Source organism: Saimiri boliviensis, chromosome 6, assembly GCF_048565385.1.
Source record: "Saimiri boliviensis isolate mSaiBol1 chromosome 6, mSaiBol1.pri, whole genome shotgun sequence".
NCBI classification, from domain to species: Eukaryota; Metazoa; Chordata; class Mammalia; order Primates; family Cebidae; genus Saimiri; species Saimiri boliviensis.
In genome coordinates, this window is record NC_133454.1 from 124,811,557 (window position 1) to 124,839,386 (window position 27,830).

At 53.3% G+C, this 27,830-nt stretch overlaps 2 protein-coding genes across 14 annotated transcripts; one reads left to right on the forward strand and one right to left on the reverse strand.

Moving 5' to 3' along the window:
• Positions 1-41: 41 nt before the first annotated feature.
• On the forward strand, positions 42-6,176 carry TIGD3 (tigger transposable element derived 3). The gene is made up of 2 exons (XM_039471357.2): positions 42-2,067; positions 2,858-6,176. The coding sequence occupies exons 1-2, from the start codon at positions 1,756-1,758 to the stop codon at positions 4,286-4,288; spliced, it is 1,743 nt and encodes a 580-aa protein (XP_039327291.2). The 5' UTR covers positions 42-1,755; the 3' UTR covers positions 4,289-6,176.
• SLC25A45 (solute carrier family 25 member 45) lies at positions 2,935-27,412 on the reverse strand. 13 transcript variants are annotated; one of them, XM_074401700.1, is made up of 9 exons: positions 27,028-27,411; positions 26,547-26,623; positions 25,977-26,035; positions 24,592-24,792; positions 24,300-24,343; positions 24,035-24,106; positions 23,534-23,719; positions 20,652-20,910; positions 19,357-20,510 (listed from the first exon to the last, which is right to left on the reverse strand). In XM_074401700.1, the coding sequence occupies exons 4-9, from the start codon at positions 24,659-24,661 to the stop codon at positions 20,242-20,244; spliced, it is 900 nt and encodes a 299-aa protein (XP_074257801.1). In that variant the 5' UTR covers positions 24,662-24,792; positions 25,977-26,035; positions 26,547-26,623; positions 27,028-27,411; the 3' UTR covers positions 19,357-20,241. The 13 variants fall into 13 exon arrangements, with proteins under 13 accessions (XP_074257803.1, XP_074257801.1, XP_039327298.2 ...); XM_039471364.2 differs by lacking the exon at positions 24,592-24,792 and having other exon boundaries at positions 27,028-27,412; XM_039471358.2 differs by lacking the exon at positions 25,977-26,035.
• Positions 27,413-27,830: the final 418 nt, after the last annotated feature.

The window sequence follows — 27,830 nt, forward strand, 5'->3', positions numbered from 1 at the left end:
ATCCTAAGATTTATGGTGATTTTTAAAAACATTTCAAAATACGGCTTTTTTACCCGAAAATTAAATTTCTTTTGTTGAACTCCAATATGTAAAGCGAATATAAAATTGGTTATTTTGTTAGTTTTGTTACATAAATTCAAATTTATAACAGTTTTTTGTTATAAAGAACAATGAGGCTGTTTTTGATCAATACAAAATTTGGGTTAAAAACTTTAGCATCCTATTTTTGTGTTTCAGTTGGTTTGCAGAAAATTCTGCTAGACTTGGATACATAGATGGAAAGTGGTGACAGATTTGTAACAGTTGACCTTGCAATCTCAGATATTTAAAATGAGACCAGAAGTTTATATACAAATTTATAAAAAGAATTAATAAGCAAACTAACATCTCCATGGGAGGAGCAGGATCTGTGTGCCCTCCGCTGCCTGCAGTGCCCCCAGGCCAGAGCAAGTGCCCCAGGGCCTGAACTGCCCGCAGAGGCAGGGAGGTAGCCAGGCCGAGTGGGAGCCGGCTGGCCCTGTCCCCAGGATGCCAGAGCAGAGCCGGGGAGGGGGCGTCTCTTCCAGCAGAGGGACAGGGGAATCTGGGCTGGGGTCTGGCTTCACTGGGGGAGAAGAATGAAGAGTGGAGGGGACAGCTTTCCCAGGGCACGTTGATGTGCACAAAGTGAGTTTCCCTGAAGCCAAAGTGAACATAGCGACAGCTGGCATGTTCATATGAAATGACATATGGCAGCGTGTATGTCTTCAGTGTGTGTTTCAGAAGTCTAACTTTGTTGTTTTTAAAGGAAAGATTTGAATCAAGCAGTTATGGGCCCCTGAAGTATCCTGTTTTTTTCCCAGAACATTTTGAAAGCCATCGTTGCCTCTTGGAAAGCCTAGGCCTGCGCTTTTATGTTCAGTACATTAGCAGCGTGCTGTGGGCTGGGGATTGTGTGAGAAGCAGAGTGCAGCCCGTCCTCATGCTTTTCCACTGAAGTGGTCAAGGCGGAGAGGGAGTACCGCAATGAATGCTCTTTGGCGGCTGAGTAGTCTAAGAGCCAGAAAAGAAATGTGCAAAATAAGAACACTGTAGAAGGCATAAGTGACGGAATTTGGGAGGGGGGTGCGAAAGCTGGGATTTGGGATGGGACTGGGAGAGTTGGTTGTTGTCCGCAGCCGGTAGGGTGGTATATACGGAAGCCTGTGAGGAAGGCAGAGGATGCAGAGGGCACAGCGAGGCTGGAGAGCAGCTGGACTGCAGGTCAAGAGGTCTGCATTTAATTCGGGAATGAAGGTTAGCAGGGAAGACAACGATGCCAGATCTTGAGTTCAGGAACTTCAATCTTGTGAAGTACCAAATCCGATAAAAATTAGTGCTTACTCGTCCTAAATCAGAACTGGCCCAGGCAAGCAGTTTCCGTGGCCGACGGACTCGGGCCAGCGCTGTCCATGGTAAAGAGCTTTTGTGTGGCTTAAAGCTTGCATCCATTTTCTCTTTTCATCGTTTTCCCAAAACAACTCCGTGAGGGCAGTTAGCCCTGCTTGGTAGACGAAGAAGCCGAGGAGGCCTAGGGTCAGGGCCAGGAAGGCTTTGGGACCCAAAGTCAGCTCGGCGGCCCTCACGCCGCCTACAAGGCTCATCGGGCCATTGGGGTCCGCGGCTGCGGTAGGCACCCAGGGAAGTCCTGCCGCCTCCTGGCTCCGCCTCCCGCCCCTCCGCGCTGGAAGCCCCGCCTCTAGAGGGCTCGATGAACCGCCACTTCCGCGGCATCCAATGAGACTTGGCCGGGGGCGGGACGGGACGCCACTGAGGGCCAATCTGCTTGGGCCGGGGCGCGGCTGCGGCGGGTGGGTGCAGAGGGCCCGCACCGCGGACTTAGCAGCCGGGAGAGAGCCCGGCGCGGGCGGCGCGCACCGGGCCCTGTTGTGCGCGCGCCCGCCCGCCAGCCGCCCGCGCAGCCCCTCGACCCGCTCTGCCCTCGGGGTCGTGGCGCCCATCCCTCCCTTGTTCTGCCGTCGCCGCCTGGACTGGGGCTCGGGAGTCGGGCTGAGGGCAGGGGCGGGAGCCGCGGGACCAGCGCCTGAGGTGCGTGCGGAGCGGGAGGCCGGGCGGGCGGGCGCATGGGGCCTCCCGCCGACGGACACGGGGTCCAGGGGGAGTGGCCGGCCAGGGCGCGGAGCCCGGCCGCCGGCCTGCCTGGGTCTGGGCGTTGGGACCCTCCCAGGCCACCACCTTCCCCACGGGGACACCTCGCCCCTCTGCAGCCTCCTCACTCCTCCCGCCCTTTGTCGCCGGTGCACCTGCGCCCACGGCCCTGCCCTCCACCTCCTCAGGCCGAACCCTCGCCCGGCCTCCCCCTCAGGACCCGGCACCAAATTAGCCTCGCTCCTTCAGACCCGCTCTGTCCCCTTTGTCGTCTGTACACCTGTCACCTCAACTCTGCAGCCACCCACCTCCCCGCCCCCAGTGGCGTCATCGGAATCCGGCCTAGGCTGCCTCCCACTCCCTCCCGGGGGGCTCCTCCCCCGCACACCTGCCCCCTAGGCCCCAGGCCCTCCATGTCCGTGCACCTTTGTTATCTCTGCAGCCGTCCCCTCCACTCTTCATTCTTCTCCCCCAGGAGAGCCAGACCCCAGCCCAGATTCCCCTGTCCCTCTGAGGGGAGAGACGCCCCCTCCCCGACTCTGCCCTGGCATCCTGGGGACCGGGCCAGCCGGCCCCCACTCGGCCTGGCCACTTCCCTGCCTCTTTCGGCGGGTCCAGTCTCCCCTGGTGCCTGCGCACGTCCTTGTCTAATCTCTTCCCTCCTGCGCTCCTCTCCCAGCCCTCCCGGCCTCAGCTTGCTCTACCCGCTCATTCTTTCCTCCCACCACAGATGCCCGGAGAAGCCATGGAACTGAGCAGCAAGAAGAAGCTTCACGCCCTGTCCCTGGCCGAGAAGATCCGGGTACTGGAGCTCCTGGATGAGTCCAAGATGTCCCAGTCGGAGGTGGCCCGGCGCTTCCAGGTCTCCCAGCCCCAGATCTCGCGCATCTGCAAGAATAAGGAGAAGCTGCTGGCGGACTGGTGCAGCGGCACAGCCAACCGCGAGCGCAAGCGCAAGCGGGAGTCCAAGTACAGCGGGATCGACGAGGCTCTGCTCTGCTGGTACCACATCGCGCGGGCCAAGGCCTGGGACGTGACGGGGCCCATGCTGCTTCACAAAGCCAAGGAGCTGGCCGATATCATGGGCCAGGATTTCGTGCCCAGCATCGGCTGGCTGGTTCGATGGAAACGCCGAAACAACGTCGGCTTTGGGGCCCGTCATGTTCTTGCGCCTTCATTCCCCCCTGAGCCACCTCCTCCGGGGCTAACATCCCAGGCCCAGCTGCCCCTTTCCCTAAAAGACTTCTCTCCAGAGGACGTCTTTGGCTGTGCTGAGTTGCCCTTGCTGTATCGGGCAGTGCCCGGCAGCTTGGGTGCATGTGATCAAGTACAGGTGCTGCTGTGTGCCAACAGCAGGGGCACTGAGAAGCGGCGGGTACTGCTGGGTGGGCTCCAGGCTGCCCCGAGATGCTTCTTTGGGGTCCGTAGTGAGACTCTGCCTGCCTCCTACCACCCTGACCTGGGCATCCCCTGGTCAGAGTGGTTGGCACAGTTTGACCGGGACATGGGAGAGCAGGGCCGACAGGTAGCCTTGCTGCTGGCTGCCCGAGTGGTAGAGGAGCTGGCAGGCCTACCTGGGCTCTACCACGTGAGGCTCTTACCTCTGGCCACCTCTAGCACCACGCCTCCCCTCCCCAGCTCGGTGGTCCGGGCCTTTAAGGCCCATTACCGGCACCGGCTGTTGGGGAAACTGGCTGCCATCCAGAGCGAAAGGGATGGCACCTCGCTGGCTGAGGCCAGGGCGGGCATCACAATGCTGGATGCCCTGCATGTGGCAGCAGCCGCCTGGGCCAAGGTGCCTCCTCAGCTCATTTTCAGCAGCTTCATTCAGGAAGGGCTGGCTCCTGGCAAAACACCCCCGTCCTCGGACAAAGCCTCTGAGATGCCACCAGTCCCCAGCGGGCTGAGTCTAGAGGAGTTTTCCCACTTTGTGGACCTGGAAGGTGAGGAGCCAGGGCCTGGGGTGTGCAAAGAGGAGACAGGTACTGAAGATGAGGAGGGGAACGGAGAGGGTGCCTTCGAGCCCCTGCCCACCAGAGCTGATGCCCTCCGGGCCTTGGGCACGTTGAGGAGGTGGTTTGAGTGCAACAGCACTTCTCCTGAGCTATTCGAAAAATTCTACAACTGTGAGGAGGAGGTGGAGCGGCTTTGCTGCCTGTGAAGGCGCCTTTGCTGCTCTCCAGAGGCCTCCCCCGCCCCACTCCTGTTTCCCATGGAAACGGCCTCTTCAAAAGGCAGATCCGGCTGTCTCTTTCCTGTGGAAATACAACTGTCGTAAAGGTGTGGAAGTTGGGACGCCAAGTCTGAGCTTGGAGTGGCAGTCGTCCAAGCCCCAAGAAGAGAGCTCTAAAGATGGTACTTCCGGGGTAGGAATCCAGGCTACTTAGTTTCTAAACCCTGCTTCAAAGTTCTAGAGCCTTAGAGAGGGAGTTAGTCTAGGGGCTTAGAAAGGTGGAATTTGGACTTTTTGGACAGGCTGCTTCCTTGAACTCTGTGTTAAAAACAGTTCTGCTTCTGGAAATAAAGTTTTTCATCAGAAAAGAGGCCAGGTGTTATTTTCATGGGAGAAGGGTAAAAACTTTCCATTCAGATTTGGAAAATTAATTGCTGATGGTTGCTGCGGTGCAGCTGTCTGTCCATGACCAGTAGGGATCCTCTTCCGGATAGTCAGCAGCAAGGACTCGAAGGGCGTGGGCACTGCTCATGGGATACCCTCGTGAGAAGGAAGCTCCAGGACAGACAGATCCCAGCTACTGCTCCAGATAAGCTGCAGCTCCGATAGTTTCGCTCTCAGAATGTGTGTATTTGGGGTAGGGCAGGCTACAGACATGCCAGGGAAACAGAAGGGAGCTGGAATTGGAATGGAATAGCCATTCATTCATTTTTTTTTCCCCTTTGCTCATTTCACAACATCGCTTCAGCAAGGTCTCCTATGTGAACAAGGTTGCAAAGATGACGTCTCTGCTGGGCAGGACCTTGCAGCCAATGACAGTGGGGTGCGATTGAGGGCTGTGATAAAGGCTTGTGCAAACTACCTGGCCCCATAGAGCTAGGGAGACTCCAGGGCTTTGAGAGCTTCGAGGTGCAGTTTGAAGGGTGTCCCAGGCGGCGGGACAGCATGCTCAAAGTCTGATTGGAGTGGAGCACAATGTGCTGGGGGTGGGGGCAGGCAGTGCTGCCAGAGCATGGCATACTTGCCGAGGTAGGAGCAGAGTACAAGGAGAGGCCTGGAGAATAGGAAGGTCTTTTAGCCAACCAAGCACAGGGGGAGGATGCCATCGGAGGGTTTTAGGTAGGCAGGAACAAGTCATTCTTGGGGTTCTAGAATAACAGTCTGTGTAGGGTGTGTCAAAGATGTGAAACCTAGAGGCAGAGAGACTCTGATACAGGTGAGAAAAAGTGAAGTCTGAGCCATATCCTGGGAGTAGGATGGAAAGAAAATGGTTTTACCAGCTGGGTGCGGTGGCTCATGCCTGTAATCCCAAGGCAGGTGGATTTACCTGAAGTCAGGAGTTCGAGACCAGCCTGGCCAATATGGTGAAACCCCGTCTCTACTAAAAATACAAAAACTAGCTGGGCGTGATAGTGGGCAGCTGTAATCTCAGCTACTCGGAAAGCTGAGGCAGGAGAATCACTTGAACCCAGGAGATGGAAGTTGCAGTGAGCCAAGGTCACGCCACTGCACTCTAGCTGGGGCAGCAAGAGTGAAAACCAGTCAAAAAAAAAAAAAAAAAGAAAGAAAATGGTTTTACCTGGAAAGGATATGGGCTTTGGATGCAGATAGACTCTAGCAGGTAAAAATACTGGCTGCAGGCTGAGCACAGTCGCTCATGCCAGTAATCCCAGCACTTTGGGAGGCCAAGGTGGGTGGATCGCTTTAGGTCAGGAGTTCAAGAGCAGCCTGGCCAACATGATGAAACCCTGTCTCTACTAAAAATACAAAAATTAACCAGGCGTGGTGGCACACACCTATAATCCCAGCTACTTGGGAGACTGAGGCAGGAGAATCATTTGAACCCACAAAGCAGAGGTTGCAGTTAGTGGAGATCGAGCCGCTGCACTCCAGCCTGGGTGACAAAGTGAGACTCTGTCAAAAATTAAAAAAAAATAATAAAATAAAAATGCTGTAATCCCAGCACTTTGGGAGGCCAAGGTGGGCAGACCACCTGAGGTCAGGAGTTTGAGACCAGCCTGGTCAACATAGTGAAACCCTGTCTCTACTAAAAGTACAAAAACTAGGCAGGTGTGGTGGTGAGCACCTGTAGTCCCAGCTACTCGGGAGGCTAAGGCAGGAGAGTGGCTTGAACCGGGAGGGGGAGGTTGCAGTGAGCCAAGATCACATTACTGCACTCCAGCCTGGGCAACAGAGCGAGAATCCCTCTCGAAAAATAAATAAAATAAAATAACAGTACCGACTCTAGGCCAAAATCCTAAGGGTGGCCTTTTAGGCTCCACCACTGGCAATCAAGACTTTTGCCTGGCAGGCCTCATGCATGGAAGCTGCCCTCCCACCCCAGCTTGGTGAATTGCCGGTGCGTTGCAGGTTCCTGGCAAGAGTTGCAATCAAAGACTCCAGGCCCCCAGACTGCCATGCTCCTAAGCACACCTGCATTCCTAGCCGGGCACCTCCATTCAGGGACTCCAGCTGAGGCACCTTCCAACAGCCTTTACCAAGACCTTCCTGGGAGCAATGACAGATCCTTTCTCCGCTTCAACTCAGTACGTCTCATCCCAGCTCTTCTCCCCCGCCTCCCTGCAGCTCACTTCAGGTCAGGTCTGTAAAGAGGTAGGAGCTTTTATCCTTTTTATTCTGAAACTCCTTGACGCTGAGACTGTTCCTGTCTGACCTTCCTCCTGTGCTGTTCTCTAAAATGGCATGCTGGGGAGCTGGGGCCTGTCTTTGCCTCTTGCTTGTAGGTCCTAGTGAATGAATAGAAGCTTTTTTGTTACTTTCAGCTTGCTTCTTCTTGTCCTAATTGACCACCTCCACACCTGGTGGCTAGAACTAACAATTCCCTTTCAAACGCTTATGAAGCCACCTGAGGCCTTCCATTTTCTAGGCTGAGATCCCAAATCATTTAGCTGTTCCTCACAGAGTCTATTTTTCCTACTCTGTGTTCATATAAATTGTTCTTTTCTGATACCTTTCCAGTTCTGACGTATCTCTTTTCTATTTTATTTTATTTATTTTTGAGACAGAGTCTCATTCTGTCACCTAGCTGGAGGGCAGTGGCATAATCTCGGCCCACTGCAACCCCCGCCTCTTGGTTCTCCTGCCTCAGCCTCTCAAGTAGCTGGGATTACAGGTGTCTGCCACCATGCCCAGCTAATGTTTGTATTTTTAGTAGAGATGTTTCACCGTGTTGTTCAGGCTGGTCTCAAACTTCTGACCTAAGGTGACCCTCCTGTCTTGGCCTCCCAAAGTGCTGGGATTACCCAGGCGTGAGCCACCATGCCCAGCCTATTTATTTACTGTTTATTTGTTTTTTGTTTTTGAGATGGAGTCTCTCTCTGTTGCCTAGGCTATAGTGCAATGGCATGATCTTGGCTCACTGCAACCTCCACCTCTCTGGTTCAAGCGATTCTACTGCCTCAGCCTCCCAAGTGGCTGGGATTACAGGTACCTGCCACTATGCCCAGCTAATTTTTGTATTTTTAGTAGAGATGTGGTTTCACTATGTTGGCCAAGCTGGTCTCGAACTCCCGACCTCAGGCAATCCGCCCGATTTGGCCACTGTGCCCAACCCATATCTCTTTTTAAATGTTGAAATCAAAATTACACAATCTCTAGGCCGGGTGCATTGGCTGACATCTGTAGTCCCAGCTACTTGGGAGGCTGGGGCAGTAGAATCACTTGAACCCAGGAGGCAGAAGTTGTAGTGAGTCAAGATAACGCCACTGCACTCCAGCCTGGGCAACACAGTGAGATGCCTTCTCAAGAAAAAAAAAAAAAAAAAAAAAAAGGCCGAGTGCAGTGTCTCACACCTATAATCCCAGCACTTTAGGGGGCTGAAGCAGGCAGATCACGAGGTCAGGAGATCGAGACCATCCTGGCCAACATGGTGAAACCCCATCTCTACTAAAAATACAAAACTTAGCTAGCCTATGTGGTGGCACGTACCTGTAGTCTCAGCTACTCGGGAGGCTGAGGCAGGAGAATTGAACCCGGGAGGCGGAGGTTGCAGTGAGCTGAGATTGTGCCACTGCACTCCAGACTGGCAACAGAGTGAGACTCAGTCACAAAAAAAAAAAAAAAAAAAAAAAAAAAAAAAAAAAAAAAAAAATTATGCAATCTCTCTACAGTTATTATCAAAGCAACAGAGAGCAGACAGATTAGCTCTCTGTCTCAGGTGTCCCACTCCTATCAGAGTACCAGAATATAACACAACACTTTATTGCTTCAGCCTCCCGAGTAGCTGGGATTACAGGCACATGCCACCATGCCTGGCTAGTTTTTGTATTTTTAGTAGAGATGGGGTTTCACCATATTGGCCAGGATGGTCTTGAACTACTGACCTCAGGTGATCCACCCACCTCGGCCTCCCAAAGTGCTGGGATTATAGGCAGGAGCCACCAAGCCTGGCCCAGTATTTGTCCTTCTGTACCTGGCTTATTTCACATTGTGTCATGTCCTCCTGGTTCACGTGCATTGTCACAAATGGCAAGATTTCTTTCCTTTTGATGTCTGAATCATGTTTTGCTGCATGTCGGATTTCTTCATGCATTTGATCACTGATGAACACTTCCGTTGTTTCCATACCTTGGCTATTGTGAAGAATGCTGCAATGAGCATGAGAGAGCAGGTATTTTTCAAAAGCCTGATTTCAGTTCCTTTAATTGATTTTAATTTTTTATTTTTACTTTTTAATAGAGATGAGGTCTCACTATGTTGCCCAGGCTGGTTTCAAACTCCTAAGCTCAAACGATCTTCCTGCCTTAGCCTCCCAAAGTGCTAGGATTACAGGAGTGAGCCACCATGCCCAGCCCATTTTATTTTATTTTTAAGACAGGATCTTGCTCTGTCACTTAGGCTGGAGGAGTGCAGTGGCACGATCACAGCTCACTGCAGCCTCAACCTCCTGGGATCAATGGATCCTCCTGCCTTAGTCTCCTGAGTAGTTGGAACCACAGGCACAGGCCACCAAGATCAGCTATTTTTGTTTGTTTGTTTGTTTGTTTGTTTGGAGAGACATGATCTCACCATGTTACCCAGGCTAGTCTTGAACTCTTGGCCCCAAGCAATCCTCCTGCCTCAGCCTCCCAAAGTGCTGGAATTACAACCATGAGCCACCACACCTGACCCAGTCCCTTTAAATATATACCCAGAAATGGGATTGCTGGATCAGATGCTAGTTCTATGTTGCATATTTTGACGAACCTCCATGCTGTTTTCCATAACAACTGAACCAAGTTACATTCCCACCGAGAGGGTACAAGGGTTCCTTTTTCTTCACACCTTGTTATCTTTTCTTTTCTAGACAGATGGAAGGTGGTTCTGATTTGCATTTCTCTGACGATTAGTGATGTTATGCACTTTTTAATAAACTTGTTGGCTATTTATATGTCTTCTTTGAAAAATCATGGAGGTCCTTTGCCCATTTTGTTTTTTTTTTTGTTGTTGTTGTTGTTGTTGTTGTTGTTGTTTTGAGACGGAGTCTCGCTCTGCCTCCATGCTGGAGTGCAGTGGTGTGGTCTCTGCTCACTGCAGCCTCCGCCTCCAGGGTTCAAGCAATTCTCCTGCCTCAGCCTCCCGAGTAGCTAGGATTACAGGTGTGCCCCACCACGTCCAGCTAATTTTTTGTATTTTTAGTAGAAACAGGGTTTCACCATGTTAGCCAGGCTGGTCTGAACTCCTGACCTCAGGTGATCCACCGCCTTGGGCTCCCAACATGCTGGGATTATAGGCATGAGCCACTGCACCTGGCTGCCCATTTTAAAATTGGGTTATTTGGTTTTTGCTAATAAGTTGTGTAAGGGAATTTTTTTATTAGTTGGACTTAGTCTCTGGAAAACCCAAAGATCCTGATTTAGGGTGTGCCTTGCTTGAAAAATGTGTAGTTTTGGGGCACGGTGGCTCACGGCTATAATCTCAGCACTTTGGGAGGCCAAGGTGGGTGGATCACCTGAGGTCAGGAGTTTGAGACCAGCGTGACCAACATGGTGAAACCCCGTCTCTACTAAAAAATACAAAAATTAGCCAGGTATGGTGGCACATGCCTATAATCCCAGCTACTCAGGAGGCTGGGGTAGGTGAATTGCTTGGACCTGGGAGACGCAGGTTGCAGTGAGCCAAGATCGTGCCACTGCACTCCAGCCTGGGCAACAAAGCAAGACTCCATCTCACAAAAAATATAAAAAAAGAATAAAGAGGCCGGGCACGGCTGCTCACATCTGTAATCCCAGCACTTTGGGAGGCCGGGGCGGGCAGATCACGAGGTCAGGTGTTTGAGACCAGCCTGGCCAACATGGTGAAACCCATCTCCACTAAAAACACAAAAAATTAGCCAGGTATGGTGGCACGTGCCTGTAGTCCCAGCTGCTCGGAAGTCTGAAGCAGGAGAATCGCTTGAACCCGGGAGGCAGAGGTTGCGGTGAGCTGAGATTGTGCCACTGCACTCCAGCCTGAGCAACAAGAGCAAAAAACAAAAACAAAAAACTCCCGTCTCAAAAAAAATAAAAATAAAAAGGAAAGAAAGAAAAAAGAAAAATGTGTAGTTACTCCCACCAGACACAAGGGGACACTACCAACATGATATATTCGTTTCCTGGAGGCAGGCGCCCCAGAACTGAGGGAGCACAGGGAGCAGGCACGTGGTTCTGAATTCATGGGTCCAGATCTTATTCCTAAATTTTTTTCACCTCAAAGGAAAGGGGCAAGGTTTGTTTATCAATTTACTTTACTGGTGGGTGGAGGTTTTCTGGTCTACCTTTCACCCATGGGTAGTCCCTTCCAAGAACCATAGGAATCTACTTAATTTATGAGCCTTGGATTCAGACTCAAGGTCTAATCTGTTCCCCAGGATTCCTCAATCTCCAATGTCATGGAGTCATCAGCATTTGGCCCAGGGGCTGCCCAAATTCCAACACCCTGGTTTAAACCCTTCCTTGTTTTGAAGGGGTCTTTGGGAAATTTCCTTACTTTTTGCAAAGTTCGCAAATGGTTTAAAACTGTTTGTGGAGAGATCCAAGATGGCTGATCACTAGCAGCTCGAGATTGTAGCTCTCAGTGAAAGCGCAAAGAACGAGAGGATGCCACACCTTCACATGAATTCTTGTTGCTCACGCACCAGGAGATTCCCAGAGGAGGAGCCCCACGGGTCGCCAGCGCGACTCTTGTGACCGGCGAGGCTGTTTTGCCGGCGCCTCGGAGCGTCGGTTCTTGGTGCAGAGTCAGAAAAGCACCATCAATCTTAACGCAGCTGATTTAGTCTGCGCAGTGGGTTGCTCAGATTTCGGCGCTGAGAATCAGTAAGTGGGACGTCCCCTCAGAAACCCAATTACAAAGACGGTAATTATAAAGACCACAGATGGATAAATCTACAACGAAGGGAAGAAAACAGCCAAAAAAGGCTGAGAATACCCAAGATCAGAATACCTCTCCCTCAGCAGGGGATCCCAGTTCCTCATCAGCAACGGAACAAGGCTTGATGGAGAAAGAGTGTGTTCCAATTACAGAGCAGGCTTCAAAATGTGGATAATAAGAAACTTCTGTGAATTAAAAGAACTTGTTCAAACCCAATCTAAAGAAACTAAGCACTTTGAAAAAAGGTTTGACGAAATGTTAACAAGAATAAACAATTTAGAGAGGAATATAACTGAATTGATGGAGCTGAAAAACACAATACGAGAACTACGTGAAGTATGCATGAGTTTTAACAGCTGAATTGATCAAGCAGAAGAAAGGATATCAGAGGTCGAAGACCAACTCAATGAAATGAAACAAGAAGACAAGATTAGAGAAAAAAGGATAAAAAGGAACGAGCAAAGTCTCCAAGAAATATGGGACTATGTGAAAAGACCTAATCTACGCTTGATAGGTGTACCTGAAAGTGACGAAGAGAATGAATCCAAGCTGGAAAATACGCTTCAGGACATTATTCAGGAAAATTTTCCCAACCTAGTAAGGCAGGATAATATTCAACTCCAGGTAATACAGAGAACACCACAAGGATATTCCTCAAGAAGAGCAACTCCAAGGCACATAATCGTCAGATTCACAAGGGTTGAAATGAAGGAGAAAATACTAAGGGCAGCCAGAGAGAAAGGTCAGTTTACCCACAAAGGGAAGCCTATTAAACTTACAGGGGAAGTGGTGAAGACCAGCTTGCCTTCTTTCATTTATTCATTCACTCGTTTGTTCAACAACTATTTATTTATTGACTTATTTTAATTAGTAAGTAAATTTTACTAAGAGGCAGTGTCTTGCTCTGTTGACCAGGCTGGAGTGCAGTGGTGTTATCATGGCTCACTGCGGCCTCAACCTCCAAGGCATGAGCGATCCTCCCATTTCAGTCTCCTGAGGAGCTGAGACCACAGGCCCACACATGCCACCATACCCAGATAATTTGGGGGGTTGTTTTTTTGCTTTTTTTTTTTTTTTTTTGAGACAGAGTCCTCGCTCTGTTACCCAGGCCGGAGCACAGTGACACTATCTCAACTCACTGCAATCTCCACCTCCCAAGTTCAAGTGATTCTCCTGCCTCAGCCTCCCAAGTGGCTAGGACTACAGGCATACACCACCACACCCAGCTAATATTTGTAGTTTTAGTAGAGACAAGGTTTCACTATGTTGGCTGGGCTGGTCTCAAACTCCTGACCTCAGGTGATCTGCCCACCTCTGCCTCCCAAAGTGCTGGGATTATTACAGGCATGACCCACCACGCCCGGCCTTTTTTTTTTTTTTTTTTTTTTTTGTATTTTTTTAGAGATGAGGGTCTCACTATATTGTCCAGGCTGGTCTCAAACCCCTGGGCTCATCCCAGCCTCCCAAAGTGCTGGGCTCACAAGTGTGAGCCACCCCATCCAGCCAACAACTATTTACCAAGCACCTCTGTATCCCAGCTAAAGTTTTGACAAGAGCTAACACAGGGGTCTCTGCTTTCCAGACCTTATAGTTTAGGGAAGAGACAGATATAACTGAAGAGTTACACGAATGACTGTGTCATTATAAACTGATGAAGGGGGACACCATGAGGACACGAGCCCGTGGTTCTTGAGGCATTGCTCTCAGCAGAAGCAGCATCTGGGCAACATAGTGAGACCCCATCTCTAACACAGTGGAAGGCAAATCTTGGACCATCCCCAAGCCTACTGAATTAGAAACTCAAGGGTGGGACCCAGCAATTTGTATTTTCACAAACTCCCCGGGTGATTCCAAACAACAGGCATGTCAAAGGAACGTGAGCAAGGTTTCCCTAAGGAAGTGAAGCTCAACCGAGAGCTGCAGGGTGGGTGGGAGGCACATGGCCAGGCAGAAGGGCACGAGCGGCCGGACCCAGTGGCTCATGCCTGTAATGTCAGCACTGTGGGAGGCCAAGGCGAGAGGAGAGCTTGAGCCCAGGAGTTCAAAACCAGCCTGGGCAACATAATGAGACGCCACTTTAAAAAAAAAAAAAAAAAAAAATTTAAATTAGGCCGGATGCAGTGGCTCACGCCTGTAATACCAGCACTTTGGGAGGCCAAGGCAGGTGGATCACCTGAGGTCAGGAGTCTGAGACCAGCCTGGCCAACATGGTGAAACCTGTCTCTACTAAAAATACAAAAAATCAGCCAGGCATGGTGGTGGGTCCCTGTAATCCCAGCTACTCAGGAGGCTGAGGCAAGAGAATCACTTGAACCCAGAAGGTGGAGGTTGCCTGAGCCAAGATCACACCACTGCACTCCAGCCTGGGCGACAAGAGCAAAACACCATCTCAATAATAAATAAGTAAATAATAAAAATTAGCTTGGCAAGGTGGCATACACTCGTAATCCAGCTGTTTGAGAGGCAGGAGGATCGCTTGAGCCTGGGAGGTCGAAGCTGTAGTGAGCTGTGCTCATGCCACTGTATTACAGCCTCGGCAGCAAAGCAAGACTGTCTCGAAAGAAGAATAAGAAGAGAAGAGGGAGAAGAGGAAGAGAAAGAAGAAGAAAAGGAGAAGGAGGAAGAGCAGGAAGAGGAGGAGGAGGAAGAGGAAGAAGAAGGGTATGTACTAATGGGAGCCCACTGTGCTTAAGGAACCAAGAGAAGGTGAACACTTGCAAGCCATGCAGGCTGTGGGAGGGAGCTTGCCCTGGTTCTGCAGAGGAATGGGAAGCCATTGAGGAGCAGGGAGACTTGGGGAGAACTGTACCGCCAGAAGTTAAAATATATGTTCAGATCTGAGACAGGACCAGGGCTGTGCTATTAGGATTGGTAAGGAGGGAGCGGAAGCCAGACATGGTGGCTCACACCTGTAACCCCAGCACTTTGGGAGGCTGAGACAGGAGGATCACTTGAGCCCAGGAATTCAAGACCAGCCTGGGTAGCATAGTGAGACCCCATCTCTTTTTTTTTTTTTTTTTTTTTTCCTTTAAGACAGAGTTTTGCTCTTGTTGCCCAGGCTGGAATGCAGTGGCGCGATCTCGGCTCACTGCAACCTCTGTGTCCATGTTCAAGCGATTCTCCTGCCTTAGCCTCCAGAGTAGCTGGGATGCCAGGCATGAACCACCATGCCCAGCTAATTTTGTTTTGTTTTTAGTTAAGACGGGGTTTCTCCCTGTTGCCCAGGCTGGTCTCAAACTCCTATCCTCCAGTAATACACCCGCCTCAGCCTCCCAAAGGGCCGGGATTACAGGTATGAGCCACCTCGCCCAGCATGAGGCCACATCTCTAAAAAAAAGGAGGAGGAGTAGAAACCTTCCAAAAGGTTAAGAGGAGTTAGGGACTCCTTTGGCATGGGAAGGAGGAAGAGGGAGAGCTTCTCTCAGGCATTGGCCCGGGCTGGGAGCTGAGGGCATGCCTGTTACCTGGGCAGGCTGGGGGAACTGGAAGATCCGTGACCAGAGACAGCAGTGTGAGCCTGGCACTCGGGAGCCTGAGCAGGCTGGAGACACCAATTAAGTCACATTCACAGCGTGAACCCCCTTGGTTCAGCTGTTTCCTGAGTCTGGTGCAAGTTATTTTAGCCAGAGTCATCTCATGTTGGGTCATTTCCCCCTTTCCCCGCTCATGTAGCTTTCTCCAGGCTGGAGTGCAGCAGGGAAAGCCACAGGGAGTGTCACTATACACATAAGTTAGTCTCCTGGAATTCCTTCAGATGTGGTCAGTGCTATAAAAAGCAGCATGACGGCTGGACAACGAGAGTCCAATGGGACTTGTTTAACATGTTTGCTCGAGTTCTCAGCTCTTCGCAAGTGACCGTCAGACACCGTCCGCTTTGTAACCTCAAAGCAGGTTCACAGACTATCTCCTAGTTCTTAGGGATTTCTTCTGTCTAAAAGAGTTCTCAAAAATAACAGCAACCTCAAATACCATCTGTTAAATCCTTAAGCAACTTCACATGCATCCTATGAGACCCTGCTGATTAAAAACATCCAGATTTTGTTTTGTTTTGTTTGAGACAGAGTCTCGCTCTGTCACCCAGGCTACAGTGCAGTGGCGTGATCTTGGCTCACCGCAACCTCTGCCACCCAGGTTCAAGCTATTCTCCTACCTCGGCCTCCTTAGTAGCTGGAATTACAGGTGTACACCACCACGCACGACTAATTTTTGCATTTTTAGTAAAGACAGGGTTTCACCATGCTGGCCAGGCTGCTTTCAAACTCCTGACCTCAGGTGAGGCACCATACACTTTTCTTAGCCTGAAAGGGCAGCACATTCCCACTATCAGCTGCACCCAGAACACTGATTCTTTTTTTTTTTTTGAGACGGAGTTTCGCTCTTGTTACCCAGACTGGAGTGCAATGGCGCGATCTCGGCTCACCGCAACCTCCGCCTCCTGGGTTCAGGCAATTCTCCTGCCTCGGCCTCCTGAATAGCTGGGATTAAAGGCATGCGCCACCATGCCCAGTTAATTTTTTGTATTTTTAGTAGAGACGGGGTTTCACCATGTTGACCAGGATGGCAGAACACTGATTCTTAAACTTGAGCACGTGTAGAAATCTCTTGGAGAGCTTTTCACAACAAATCCCTTGGAAAGCTTTTCACAACACAGATTCCGGGACCCCATCCTCAGAAATTCTGATTTGGCAGGTCAGGGTGGGACCTGCTATCTTTTTTTAAATTACTATTATTATTATTACTTTAGACGAAGTCTTGCTCTGTCGCCCAGGCTGGAGTGCAGTGGTGCAGTCAAGATTCACTGCAAGGCCGGGCGCGGTGGCTCAAGCCTGTAATCCCAGCACTTTGGGAGGCCGAGGCGGGTGGATCACAAGGTTGAGAGATCGAGACCATCCTGGTCAACATGGTGAAACCCCGTCTCTACTAAAAGTGCAAAAAAATTAACTGGGCATGGTGGCACGTGCCTGTAATCCCAGCTACTCAGGAGGCTGAGGCAGGAGAATTGCCTGACCCCAGGAGGCGGAGGTTGCGGTGAGCCGAGATCGCGCCATTGCACTCCAGCCCGGGTAACAAGGGCGAAACTCCGTCTCAAAAAAAAAAAAAAAAAAAAAAAAAGATTCACTGCAACCTCAACCTCCCAGGTTCTAACAATCCTCCCACCTTAGTCTCAAGTAGCTCTGACTACAGGCACACACCACCACACCTGGCCAATTTTTAAATTTTGGTAGATACAAGGTCTCACTATGTTGCATAGGTTGGTCTTGAACTCTTAGCCTCAAGTGGTCCTCCTGCCTCAGCCTCCCAAAGTGCTGGGATTACAGGTGTGAGCCACTGCACCCAGCCAGATGCTGCATTTCTAATAAGCTTTGCCCCACAGGCCACACTTGGATTACCACTGACCTGTAAGCTTGCACCCCTTACCCACTGAGTTAGTGTGAAGCTTGCTAAACTGTTGCAACAAAAGCCAGGCACAGTGGCTCACGCCTGTAAGCCCAGCTCTTTGGGAGGCCGAGGTGGGTGGATCACAAGGTCAGGAGTTCAAGATCACCCTGGCCAACTGGTGAACCCTGTCTCTACTAAAAATACAAAAGTTAGCCAGGCATGGTGGCATGCACCTGTAATCCCAGCTACATGGGAGGCTGAGGAGGGAATTGCTTGAACCCGGGGGACAAAGGTTGCAGTGAGCTGAGATTGCATCACTGCACTCCAGCCTGGGAGACAGAGTGAGACCCTGTCTCCAAAAAATAAATAGGCACAGTGGCTCAGGCCTGTAATCCCAGCACTTTGGGAGGCTGAGGCAGGCAGATCACGAGGTCAGGAGATGGAGAGCAGCCTGGCCAACATGGTGAAACCCTGTCTCTACTAAAAATACAAAAATTAGCCAGGCATGGTGATGCTCACCTGTAGTCCCAGCTACTTGGGAGACTGAGGCAGGAGAATTGTTTGAACCCAGGAGGCGGAGGTTGCAGTGAGCTGAGGTCGCACCACTGCACTCCAGCCTGGCGACAGAATGAGAGACTCCATCTCAAAAAATAATAATAATAAATAAATAAATAAATAATAAACCATTGTGACAAGGAGTGCAACACAACATAACAGCCCAGGGCGGAGGGGTGGGCTGTGCTCCCCAAGGTCACCTAGGTGCCAGGCCAACAGGGCACCTCCTGCATCCTCTCAGTGCCTTCCAGGGTGCCCCAGATGCCACCACTTCCAGCCCACAGTGAGGATTTTCCTTTGAAGCAAGTGATAGGCAACACATATCAGTTGGTGATGTTTCTCCAGTGAGAACCTAACCAGGGTTAGACTCTGCCTGGCTGCAAAGGAGGCGGGGAAATGCAGTCCTGTGCAGCAGCCGCACACCCAGCTGCACACTGATGACGGGGAATGGGGAGAAGGCTTTGGAGTGGCCTCCAGCCATCTGCAGCATGTGACCCAGTGAAGGAGAGCTCTGATGAGCACGTGACGGAGCACATCCTGGCAGGTCTAGCCCAGGGTGGTGCAGGGGGATTTGAACATAGGTGACTCATGGAAGGCCGCCATGTACCCCAGTGGAGCAGGGTAGCTAAGTAACTGGACACTGGGGCTGGAAGCTCAGAGGCATCCAAACAAATCATATGACTTACCTGCAGTGTGACCTAGGTCAGGTTACATAATGTCTCTGAGCTGAGGCTGCCTCTCTGGCAACTGTGATCATAACACTGTGACTGTTTCTACAGGGAGGCCCCAGTAAATGGCAGGAATTCAGGTCACCATGAGGTGGACTCAGGTTGATCTCAGACCAGGTAGGGACATTAGTGGGAACAAATAGCCAGTGATGCTCAATTTTGCTGTCAGTTAAAAGAACCCTCTCAACCAGGTTTTTGCTTTTGTTTCTGAGACAAAGTCTCACTGTGTCGCCCAGGCTGGAGTGCAGTGGCCCAATCTCGGCTCACTGCGTCCTCCACCTCCAGGTTCCAGCGATTCTCCTGCCTCAGCCTCCCAAGTAGCTGGGACTACTGGCACCCACCACCACGCCTGGCTAATTTTTATATTTTTAGTAGAGACAGGGTTTCACTATGTTGGCCAGGCTGGTCTTGAACTCCTGACCTTATGATCCACCCACCTCGGCCTCCCAAAGAGCTGGGATTACAGGCGTGAGCCACCACACCGAGCCTCAGCCAGGTTTTAATTCCCACTGAGCAACTGAGAGGGGTAAAGAAAACACCTGTGACCCCAGCTCACACCTGTAACCCCAGCTCACACCTGTAACCCCAGCTCTTTGGGAGGCCAGGGTGGGAGGATTCTGAGCTCAGGAGTTCAAAACAGCCTGGGCAACATAGTGAGACCTCCTCTCTACAAAAAAATAAAAAATTACCCAGGCGCAGTGGTGCACACCTGTAGTCCCAGCTACTTGGAAGACTAGGGTGGGATGATCGCTTGAGCCCAGGAATTCAAGGTACAGTGAGCTATGGTAGCACCATTGCACTCCAGCCTAGGCGACAGAGTGAAACTCTGTCTCTAAAAAAAGAAAAAAAGAAAGAAAGAAAAAGAAAACAAGCGCCATTGGCTGGGAGTGGGCAAAGCAGACCCCCAGCTTCCAGCACCCTCCACTGCCGGTGACTTCAAGACAGGTCAGAGCAGGCACATGGGGGCTGGGAGGTTCAGCAGAAAGGTATGTGGCAAGACCAAGGAAGCAGGTGTGGCGGCTGGCGTGGGAGAGACAGGCCACGTCACTTAACCAGTATTTATTGCACACGTATGTTCAAGCACTGGGCTCCGGCTAGAAACCATCCAAAGCACAATCCCTGACCTCATGGAGCTCACAGTCCAGTGGGGAAGCCGAGATGCAAATCAATGACTCTGAAGAAGTGCAGGCAAGTGCTGTGATCACGGCACGTGTGGGGTGGGGTGTCTAGAACCCCAAAGTCAGCCTCAGGTCAGGAAGCGAGTCAAGGAATAGTCAATCAGGAGGCCGAGCTCAGCCTGGGTCTCGTAGGAGAGCAGGGCCAGCCCGGGGGATGATGGAGTCACCCTGCTGGCCGCTGTGCACTGCTGGCCAGGCCCAGGCAATGAGAGCACGGCTTGTTCAGGGTCTAGGAAGCAACCCCAGCCTCGTGGGGAGGGAGGAACTGGGAAGGAGGAAGGGGCTTGGGCTTTTCCTGAAGGTGATGGGAGTCACTGAAGGATTCTTGGGGGAGACATAGGGTTATTCTGGGTCGAGGGGGAGAGAGCTTTGAAAGGCAGGGAGGTGGGAGGCAGCAGGGCCTCTCAGAAGCAGAGTCTCAGAGCTCCTTAAGGGGTGAAGGCACAGGACAGGGCTGGGATGTCACCAGCACCACTGCCAGCTCACTTGTGCCTCGTGCTCCCTGCTTCACAGATAGGGGAGGCAAAGGAGTCAAGGCCAGCTACACAGAGCGCTGCCCGGGCCCCCTGGCTTCCAGCTCCCACGGGCATCTGCCCAGCCCAGATCTGGGCAGGTGGGAGGCGCCTTGATCAGGAAAGGGCTGAGCCTCTTGCACTGAATTGCAAGCTGCAGGCTTTCTACCTGACCTCCAACCTCCAACTGGCCTCCGGGACATGGGCCTGATGGGGAGCTGTGGGCATTGCCGCAAGACTCATCCCCACCATCGGAGGAGATACTCGTAGCTGAGAAAGGTGACAGCATTGACAGGAAAAGCACGGGCACTGTTGATGGTGAGCCCCCGGAGGAAGACCCCCACTCCTTCCTGCCGGACACTGCTCACCATGCAGTCCAGCACCCCCCGGTATACTTTGCCTCTCAGGCCATCCATCTGCATTCGGGACTTGATCACATCTAAAGGCGTGGCTGTCACCCAGGAGGCAATGCCTGCAAAGCCCCCTGCCACCAGCACCGTGGCTGAGCCTGGAGCAGAGGGAGCCCAGAGCAGGGGTCAGAACCAGAACATAGCATCCTCCCCAGACCCTAACCTCCTTCCCCTGCCTCCGCCGGACCCTGCCTGCTACCCACACCCCATCCCCCATCCTCTCACGCCACTTTACTTACTGGGATTCTGGCCTTCTGGTGTGTACTGGTGGCAGAGCCCTTCATAGGTGATGAAGTAGATCCCCAACGTGGGGGTGTCCCTCAGTGTCAGGGCCCAGGCTCCTCGGAACAGCCCCCGGGGCCCCTCCTCCTGGAAGATGGAGGCTGCACAGTGCATCGGCCCCTGGTACCGGGGTCGGGGGCTCCCCGGCTGGGCCCTTGGCTCTGTCTGGTTTTGTAGCCGGACTTTGATGAGGTCAAAAGGAGCCAGGAAGTAGGCCTGTTGGGGAGGAAACATGAAAGCCCTGGGTGGGGCTTTGGGGTGGGAACTGGCCCCGTATATTCACAAGAGGAAGGAAACAGGCAGAGGTGGCATGGTCCAGCCCCACAGGAACCCTGGCAGCACCCAGCCTCTCACACGCATGTGCAACTGGGATGGCCAGGACGTCTGTATGTAACAGGGACAGGCCACCTCACTTGGCATCAGGCCCAAGCCCTCCTCATGCAACAGTGACCAACTTGCCTGGCCTGCAGCAGGCGCTCAGAACAGCCTGGATTCTTTTTGCAGAAGCAGGTTGGTTTCTGGCCGCCCTGAAGCCAGCAATGAGCATGCCTGTACCGTGAGCCAGGCTGAGTGAACGATTCCGTCTGTGACTGTGAGACAGCCAAGAACCTACCCCTTCCCAGGGTGAAGGAGGTCCCCTCCTGAGTGTTGTTCTGATGATGGGACCCAGCTCCATCGATTCTCCCTCCTGCGCTCACCTCTCAGAGCCTGGGGGGCATGGGGCCAGTCCTTCTTGCCTCTGGAAAGGCAAGACTCCCTCCCATTAGGTCCCACCAAAGAGGCTTCTGCGTGTGGGAAGGTGGGTGATGGGGGACTTGCCGGGTGCTAGAGCTCTTAGCAGACACCACACAGATTTGATATGGAACTGGGGCTGGGGTCCAGGTGCGCATCAGTGCTAGGGGGGTGTAGAGTGAGATGGGGGCGGTTAAGGTTTGGGTCAGAGATGCCTCTAGGTCAAGATGGCTTTTAAGGCCAGGTGAGAATTGCGGTCCATGCCAAGGCCAGCCTGTCTCTGAGAGACTTATGTGTTTTTTGCCTGTTTGTTTTGTGACAGGTACATGGGCTCAGTTCTTCAGCCCTGCAGGTGGCTGGCTGCGACCGGGGCAGTCAGTCACCTCCAGTGGTGGTCCTGAGGGTGTGGCAGGCCAAGTCTTCACTTATTTACTTTGGCCTTGGCAGGAAGGGTCATAGGTTGGGGATTATCCCTTGGGAGATGGGTCCTTGGTGTCATCCTCCTGGGCCTGCTGGCAGGGCTGAGCTCAGGGCTTCGGGAAATGTTCTGAGCCCTGAGCTCCTGGGGGCTGAGGACAGGGCTGGGCCGACGCCAGGTGACAGACGCCCCCACAGGGATGGTGGAGTATCAGATGCCACTTCAGCATTTCAGGAGGTCAGCTTCAGCCAAGGCCAGGACAACGTCTGTGCCTGACAGAGGCTGTCAATCCCTGCCTCTTCCTCCCGCTCCAAACTAAAGCACATTTTTTTTTTTTTTTATTTTTTTTTTATTTTTTTTTTTTTTTTTGAGGCAGAGTTTCGTTCTTGTTGCCCAGGCTGGAGTGCAATGGCACCATCTTGGTTCACCACAACCTCCGCTTCCCGGGTTCAAGTGATTCTTCTGCCTCAGCCTCTCAAGTAGCTGGGATTACAGGCATGCACTGCCACACCTGGCTGATTTTGTATTTTTAGCAGAGATGGCGTTTCTCCATGTTGGTCAGGGTGGTCTCGAACTCCCGACCTCAGGTGATCTGCCCGCCTCGACCTCTCAAGGTGCTGGGATTACAGGCATGAGCCACTTTGCCCGGCCTAAAACTCATTTTTGCTCTAAGACTGAAACTGAAGCCACAGGTTTGACTGTAAACCCAGGCTCCATCGGTGGCCCTCACAGTCCCCAGTTTTGCTTTCCAAAGAGCTGGAGGGGGCAGGGTGACTTAGAAGCCGGGCCTGGCCACTTGGCCGAGGGTCTCAGTTCTCTTCCTTGCATTTGTGGGGTCTGGCTCTCGGGGCTCAGGAAACCTGTAGGTGACACCTAGGGGTCAGAAGAAAAGCCGGAGAAGGGGCAGAAGAAAAGCCGGGGCCTCCAGGGGTCTCATTAATCATTAATTCATTTGAAGGAGCAGCCTGACTTTGTCCTTGCTCTCTGCCCCATGAAGTGTGACAGGGGCCCTGGCACAGGCACCCAGGAGAGGGTGACCCTGGCTTGAGGCTGGGGTGTGAGCGGGAATTGGGTGCACCCTCTGCCAGTTTATGCTCAGAGGCTCCATTCAGCACTGGTTCCTGCTGGCACTGGCAGGTCCCTCTTCCCTCCACCTGCCCCTCTAAAGCTGGAAGCCCAAATGATGGCAGTGACTTAATGGTTAATGTCCTGCTGGGCGGGGCCTCAAGTGAGGCTCCCAGGTGGTGGCCACCCAGGCACTGCAGGCAAAGGGTAGAGCTGGGCAGGGCCGGGGGAGGGTCGGGACTTCATCGGGACCCAGCTAGAAGAGCTGGGCTCACAGCTCTGTGGGGGGCTGGCAGTTCTCCAGGGTCAAAAGTCTCCTTGGGGAGTGGGCTTCCCACAGCTCTGTGGCTGGCAGACCCCTCTGGAGGGTAGTAAGCCCTGTCAACTGAAGTGACGGTATAGGCTGCTTCTCCAGGCACCCTCTTGGCACTGCTCCCCAGCTCTCTCTGCCTTTTGCCCCCTCCGTTCCCCACAGCCCTCCTGCCAAGGCCTGCAGCCTGGAAAGCTACAGCCCAGTCCTCATCTTCCCTTCCAGGAGGCCTGTGCCTCCATAGCTGTGGGTTGCCAGAGCGGGGTGGGTGACCATCCCTGTGACTCCTGTGTGCCCACATGCTGCCCTCTCACCTGCAGGAACCCCCCGGTGCAGCCCGCTAGGAAGATGTGCATATAGCTGGGCGGCTGGGCCCGCCGCTCCTGGTGGGAGGTGGCCGTGAGCAGCAGCAGGGCGTTGCTATAAACCCCAAACAGGACAGAGTTGACCACGGCTATGCTGGCAACGGGGAAGCTCATTCCCTTGAAGAAGCCCAGGAGCTGCAGAGAGACACATTGGCACTGGAGTAGGCACCGTGGGGCCTCCCCCTTTGTCGTCTCCAGCCCTGGCACGGCCGCCTTCGGCTGGAAACTGCTCCCAAGTCCTGCCACAGGGAGGTGGGAAAAGGTGGGGACAGTCTGAGGCTGAGGCTGCACTGTTGAGGTGCCAAGCTACCACCTAGGCCCCCAAGGGTCCCAGACTTGGTCTTCTCTCCTCCTGGGGCAGAACCCTGCTGGAGAGGAGAGGGCAGCTGGTACCAACGGCCCCAGTTGCCTCCCCTAAAGGGAAGGACCCCAAAGGAGTGGGCCACTCACAGACTCGTGGCGGTAAATCCTGACCATGCAGTCGGCGATGCCCCGGTATGTGGTCTGGGTCTGCAGCCGCACCTGGACAGGGAGGACAGGGCAGATGGGGTGGCGGGATGGCAGGAGGGCCAGCTTTTCCCTCTGCCCTCTCAAGCAGGATGCCAGCCAGCAGGAGAGCCGGGAAGGGCAAGATTAGCCAGGCCCAACCTCTGGGCACCCTGAAGTTTGGGTCAGGTGAACTCTTTCATTCTTCTGGGGCTTCTCCTAAACTCACCTTTACAGTGTCAAAGGGGTGTCCCAGGACCAAGCCCACAGCTCCTGTGGTGACAAGAAAGTGCTATGAGTGAGGGCCCTCGTGCCAGGCCCAGGAAGCAAGTCTGTGCCAAGAGGAAAGTGGGGCTCAGGCAGGAGGCAGGAGAGCAGGGTCATCTCAGGCACGTGTGCCACCTTCCTGCCAAGCTCCAGAAACTCCAGCTGCTCCCAACACCCCCTCCACACCAGGCACTGGGCCAGGAAGGCACTGGGACAAGGGAGTGAGACTCCAGGACCCACCTGAGGATGCATACCCAGAAGGGAAGAGCCAGCCAAAGACACACATGTCCTCGCTGGAGCCCGTACCCGGGTATCGCACCGCATGTGGACCGGGGGACTCCGGGTGAATGGCCCAGGGTCCTGCCTCCCTGAGAGCTGTACTCCTTTCTTTCTTCAACTCATAATGTTGTCGTCAGGATCCAGAGGAGGCCCTGCTGCCAGCCAGCTGCAAAGAGCTGCAGGGCCGTGATGGGAGTCATGGCTGAGCACCTGCCAGGGAGCTTCCCCTGTCCCTCCACCTGCCCACTCCCACTCCTGCCCTCCACAGCAGAGGCTGGTTCTGGAGCATGGGTGGGGGTCGTGCCCCCAGGAGACAGGTTCAGAACACCCCTCTCTTTCTCCTAAGAGGAATGCCATCCAGAAGCTGGGCTGGGACCATCCACGACAGGCCTCGGGGCCCGGGACTGCGGCCCACAGCCAGGTGGGGCAGAGGCCCAGAGGGAACCCAGGACAGCAGGTGAAGTCAAAGGTGAACTTCCTTTGTGAGCCCCACAGGGTGGGCCTGGAGAGACGGGCGAGAGGCATGGGGCACTCACCTGGCTCTCCGGCCCTCTGCAGGTGTCAGGCAGTGCAGCCAAGGCAGGCAGAGGCAGGCAGCCTCCCACCTGCGCCTTCCTCTCTTCTCCCCATCAGCCACTCCCCAGAGGACTGGGGACAGCCAGCTCTGGGGTGCTCCGGGGAACCCAGACATTTTTTTTTTTGAGACAGGGTCTTGCTCTGTCACCCAGGCTGGAGTGCAGTGGTGTGATCATGGCTTATTGCAGCTTCAACCTCGAGGGCCCAGTGATCCTCCTATCTCAGCTTCTGGAGTAGTTGGGACCACAGGCATGTGCCACCAAGCCTGGCTAATTTTTTTCTTATTTCTTATAGAGACAGGGTCTCCATATGTTGCCTAGGCTGATCTCAAACTCCTGGCCCCAAGTGATCCTCCTACCTCAGCCTCCCAAAGTGCTGGGATTACAGGTGTGAATCACCATGGCCTACCCCCTTTGCATGTGTGTGTGTGTGTGTGTGTGTGTGTGTGTGTCTGTGTGTCTGTGTGTCAGGGTCTCACCCAGGCTGGAGTGCAGTGGTATGGTCATAGCTCACTGCAGCCTTGAACTCCTGAGCTCAAGCAATTCTCCTGAGTAGCTGGAACTACTCAGGTGTGTGTCACCACACCCAGCTAATTTATTTATTTTTTGTACAGACGGAGCCTCCCTATGTTGCCCAGACTGGTCTCAAACTCCTGGGCTCAAGTGATCCTCCCTCCAGGCTGGAACTCAGAAATTTGGTTTCAGCTTCTCCTATGTCACCCCTCTTCCCCAGGAAGTGACCTACCATTGGGTGCAGTGTGACAGAAGGAAGAAAAATGTCTCACCAGAGATCCAGCCAGCCACAAACTCCTCCACAGGCATTGTCTGGGCTTGCAGGAACTGGCTGCTCCAGCAGAGGAGACAGAGTTGAATTCCCCCCTCTCCCTCCCTGGCCCATGCTGATAACCTCCCACTAATGTTTAACCCTGTGGGGAGAGTGAAAAGTGGCCTGGTGCCCGGACCTCAGGCAACTGGCAGAGGGGAGCGAGCCAGCTCTGGTGACCATGGCCACCTGGAGGAGTCATGCAGAGTACAGTCTCACAGGCCAGGTGTGCTGGGACCAAGGGGGCCCTGATCCCCCACCCCAGCCAATGATCCTGGCTCTGGGGATGGCAACTGGGTCCCTGCCCCATGGTAAGGCCCCTCCAGGGCTGCCTTAGCAAGAAGCAAAACCCCTGCCTGCCCAGCCAGCCCAGCCCCACTCCTATCCATCTCCACTGGGGTGCATGGCAGCCCCCACCCCACAGAGAGAGGCTGGGTGCGGAGGGAGGGATCGTGGCCACCAGGGGGTAGGCGCAGCCTGCAGGCTGCGTGGCAGGGTGGGGAGGAGCCACTCCCAGGAGTGAGTGACTCACCAGGCCCAGCTGTTCTCTCCAGGGTTGTTTACGACTCCCCTGTGTGAGTCAGAAACACAGCTTCCATCGGCCTCTTCCTTCCCAGGGGAAAGATGGGGGTTTTGCTTATTTAAAGTGTGTGTTGCTCTGCAATGGCCCCGTTCTGCTCAGAGGCCGAGGCGGGTGGATCACGAGGTCAAGAGATCGAGACCAGCCTGGTCAACATGGTGAAACCCCGTCTCTACTAAAAATACAAAAAATTAGCTGGGCATCGTGGCGTGTGCCTGTAATCCCAGCTACTCAGGAGGCTGAGGCAGGAGAATTGCCTGAACCCAGGAGGCGGAGGTTGCGGTGAGCCGAGATCGTGCCATTGCACTCCAGCCTGGGTTAACAAGAGCGAAACTCCATCTCAAAAAAAAAAAAAAAAAACCAAAATCCTTCTGAGGCTCTGTGAGCCACGGGTGCCGCCCCTTCTCCTCTGACCTCCCGTCCTGCCACTCACCCTCTTCTCTCTCTGCTGCAGCCACCCGAGCCTCCGGACTCTTCTTCAATCAGCCTTCTGCCTCCAGGCCTGTGGACTGGCTCCTCCCTCTTCCTGCTCTTGCCCTCACACCCCTTCAGCTGGTGTTCAAATGTCACAACCGGCCGGGCGCGGTGGCTCAAGCCTGTAATCCCAGCACTTTGGGAGGCCGAGGCGGGTGGATCACGAGGTCAAGAGATCGAGACCATCCTGGTCAACATGGTGAAACCCCGTCTCTACTAAAAAATACAAAAAACTAGCTGGGCGTGGTGGCTCGTGCCTGTAATCCCAGCTACTTAGGAGGCTGAGGCAGGAGAATTGCCTGAGCCCAGGAGGCGGAGGTTGCGGTGAGCCGAGATCGCGCCATTGCACTCCAGCCTGGGTAACAAGAGCGAAACTCCGTCTCAAAAAAAAAAAAAAAAAAACAAATGTCACAACCTTGGTGAGGTCGGCTTGGCCTTTCCAGCCAGAGGCACCGCTGGCTCTTCCTCTCTTTATCCATCACACTTACCACCCCAGCACGTGATGGGAGGAGCTTGTCTGTCTGGACAGGGATCTCTGGGTGTTTTGTTCACAGTGGGTGGTACAGGGTGGGCTCTCAGTAAATCACGAGTGATTGAATGAAAGGAAATGTCAGCAAGCAGCATCAGCAGCAGCCCTGGGACTGCCAAAGGGCCCTGGAGAACAGAAAGGCCCAGTGACACCTGCGCGCTCCCCTCCAGATCTCCCTGCAGCGCCTAGTCTCCCGTGGGAGATGGCCCAGGCCCAGTCCTGCTCACCCTTCT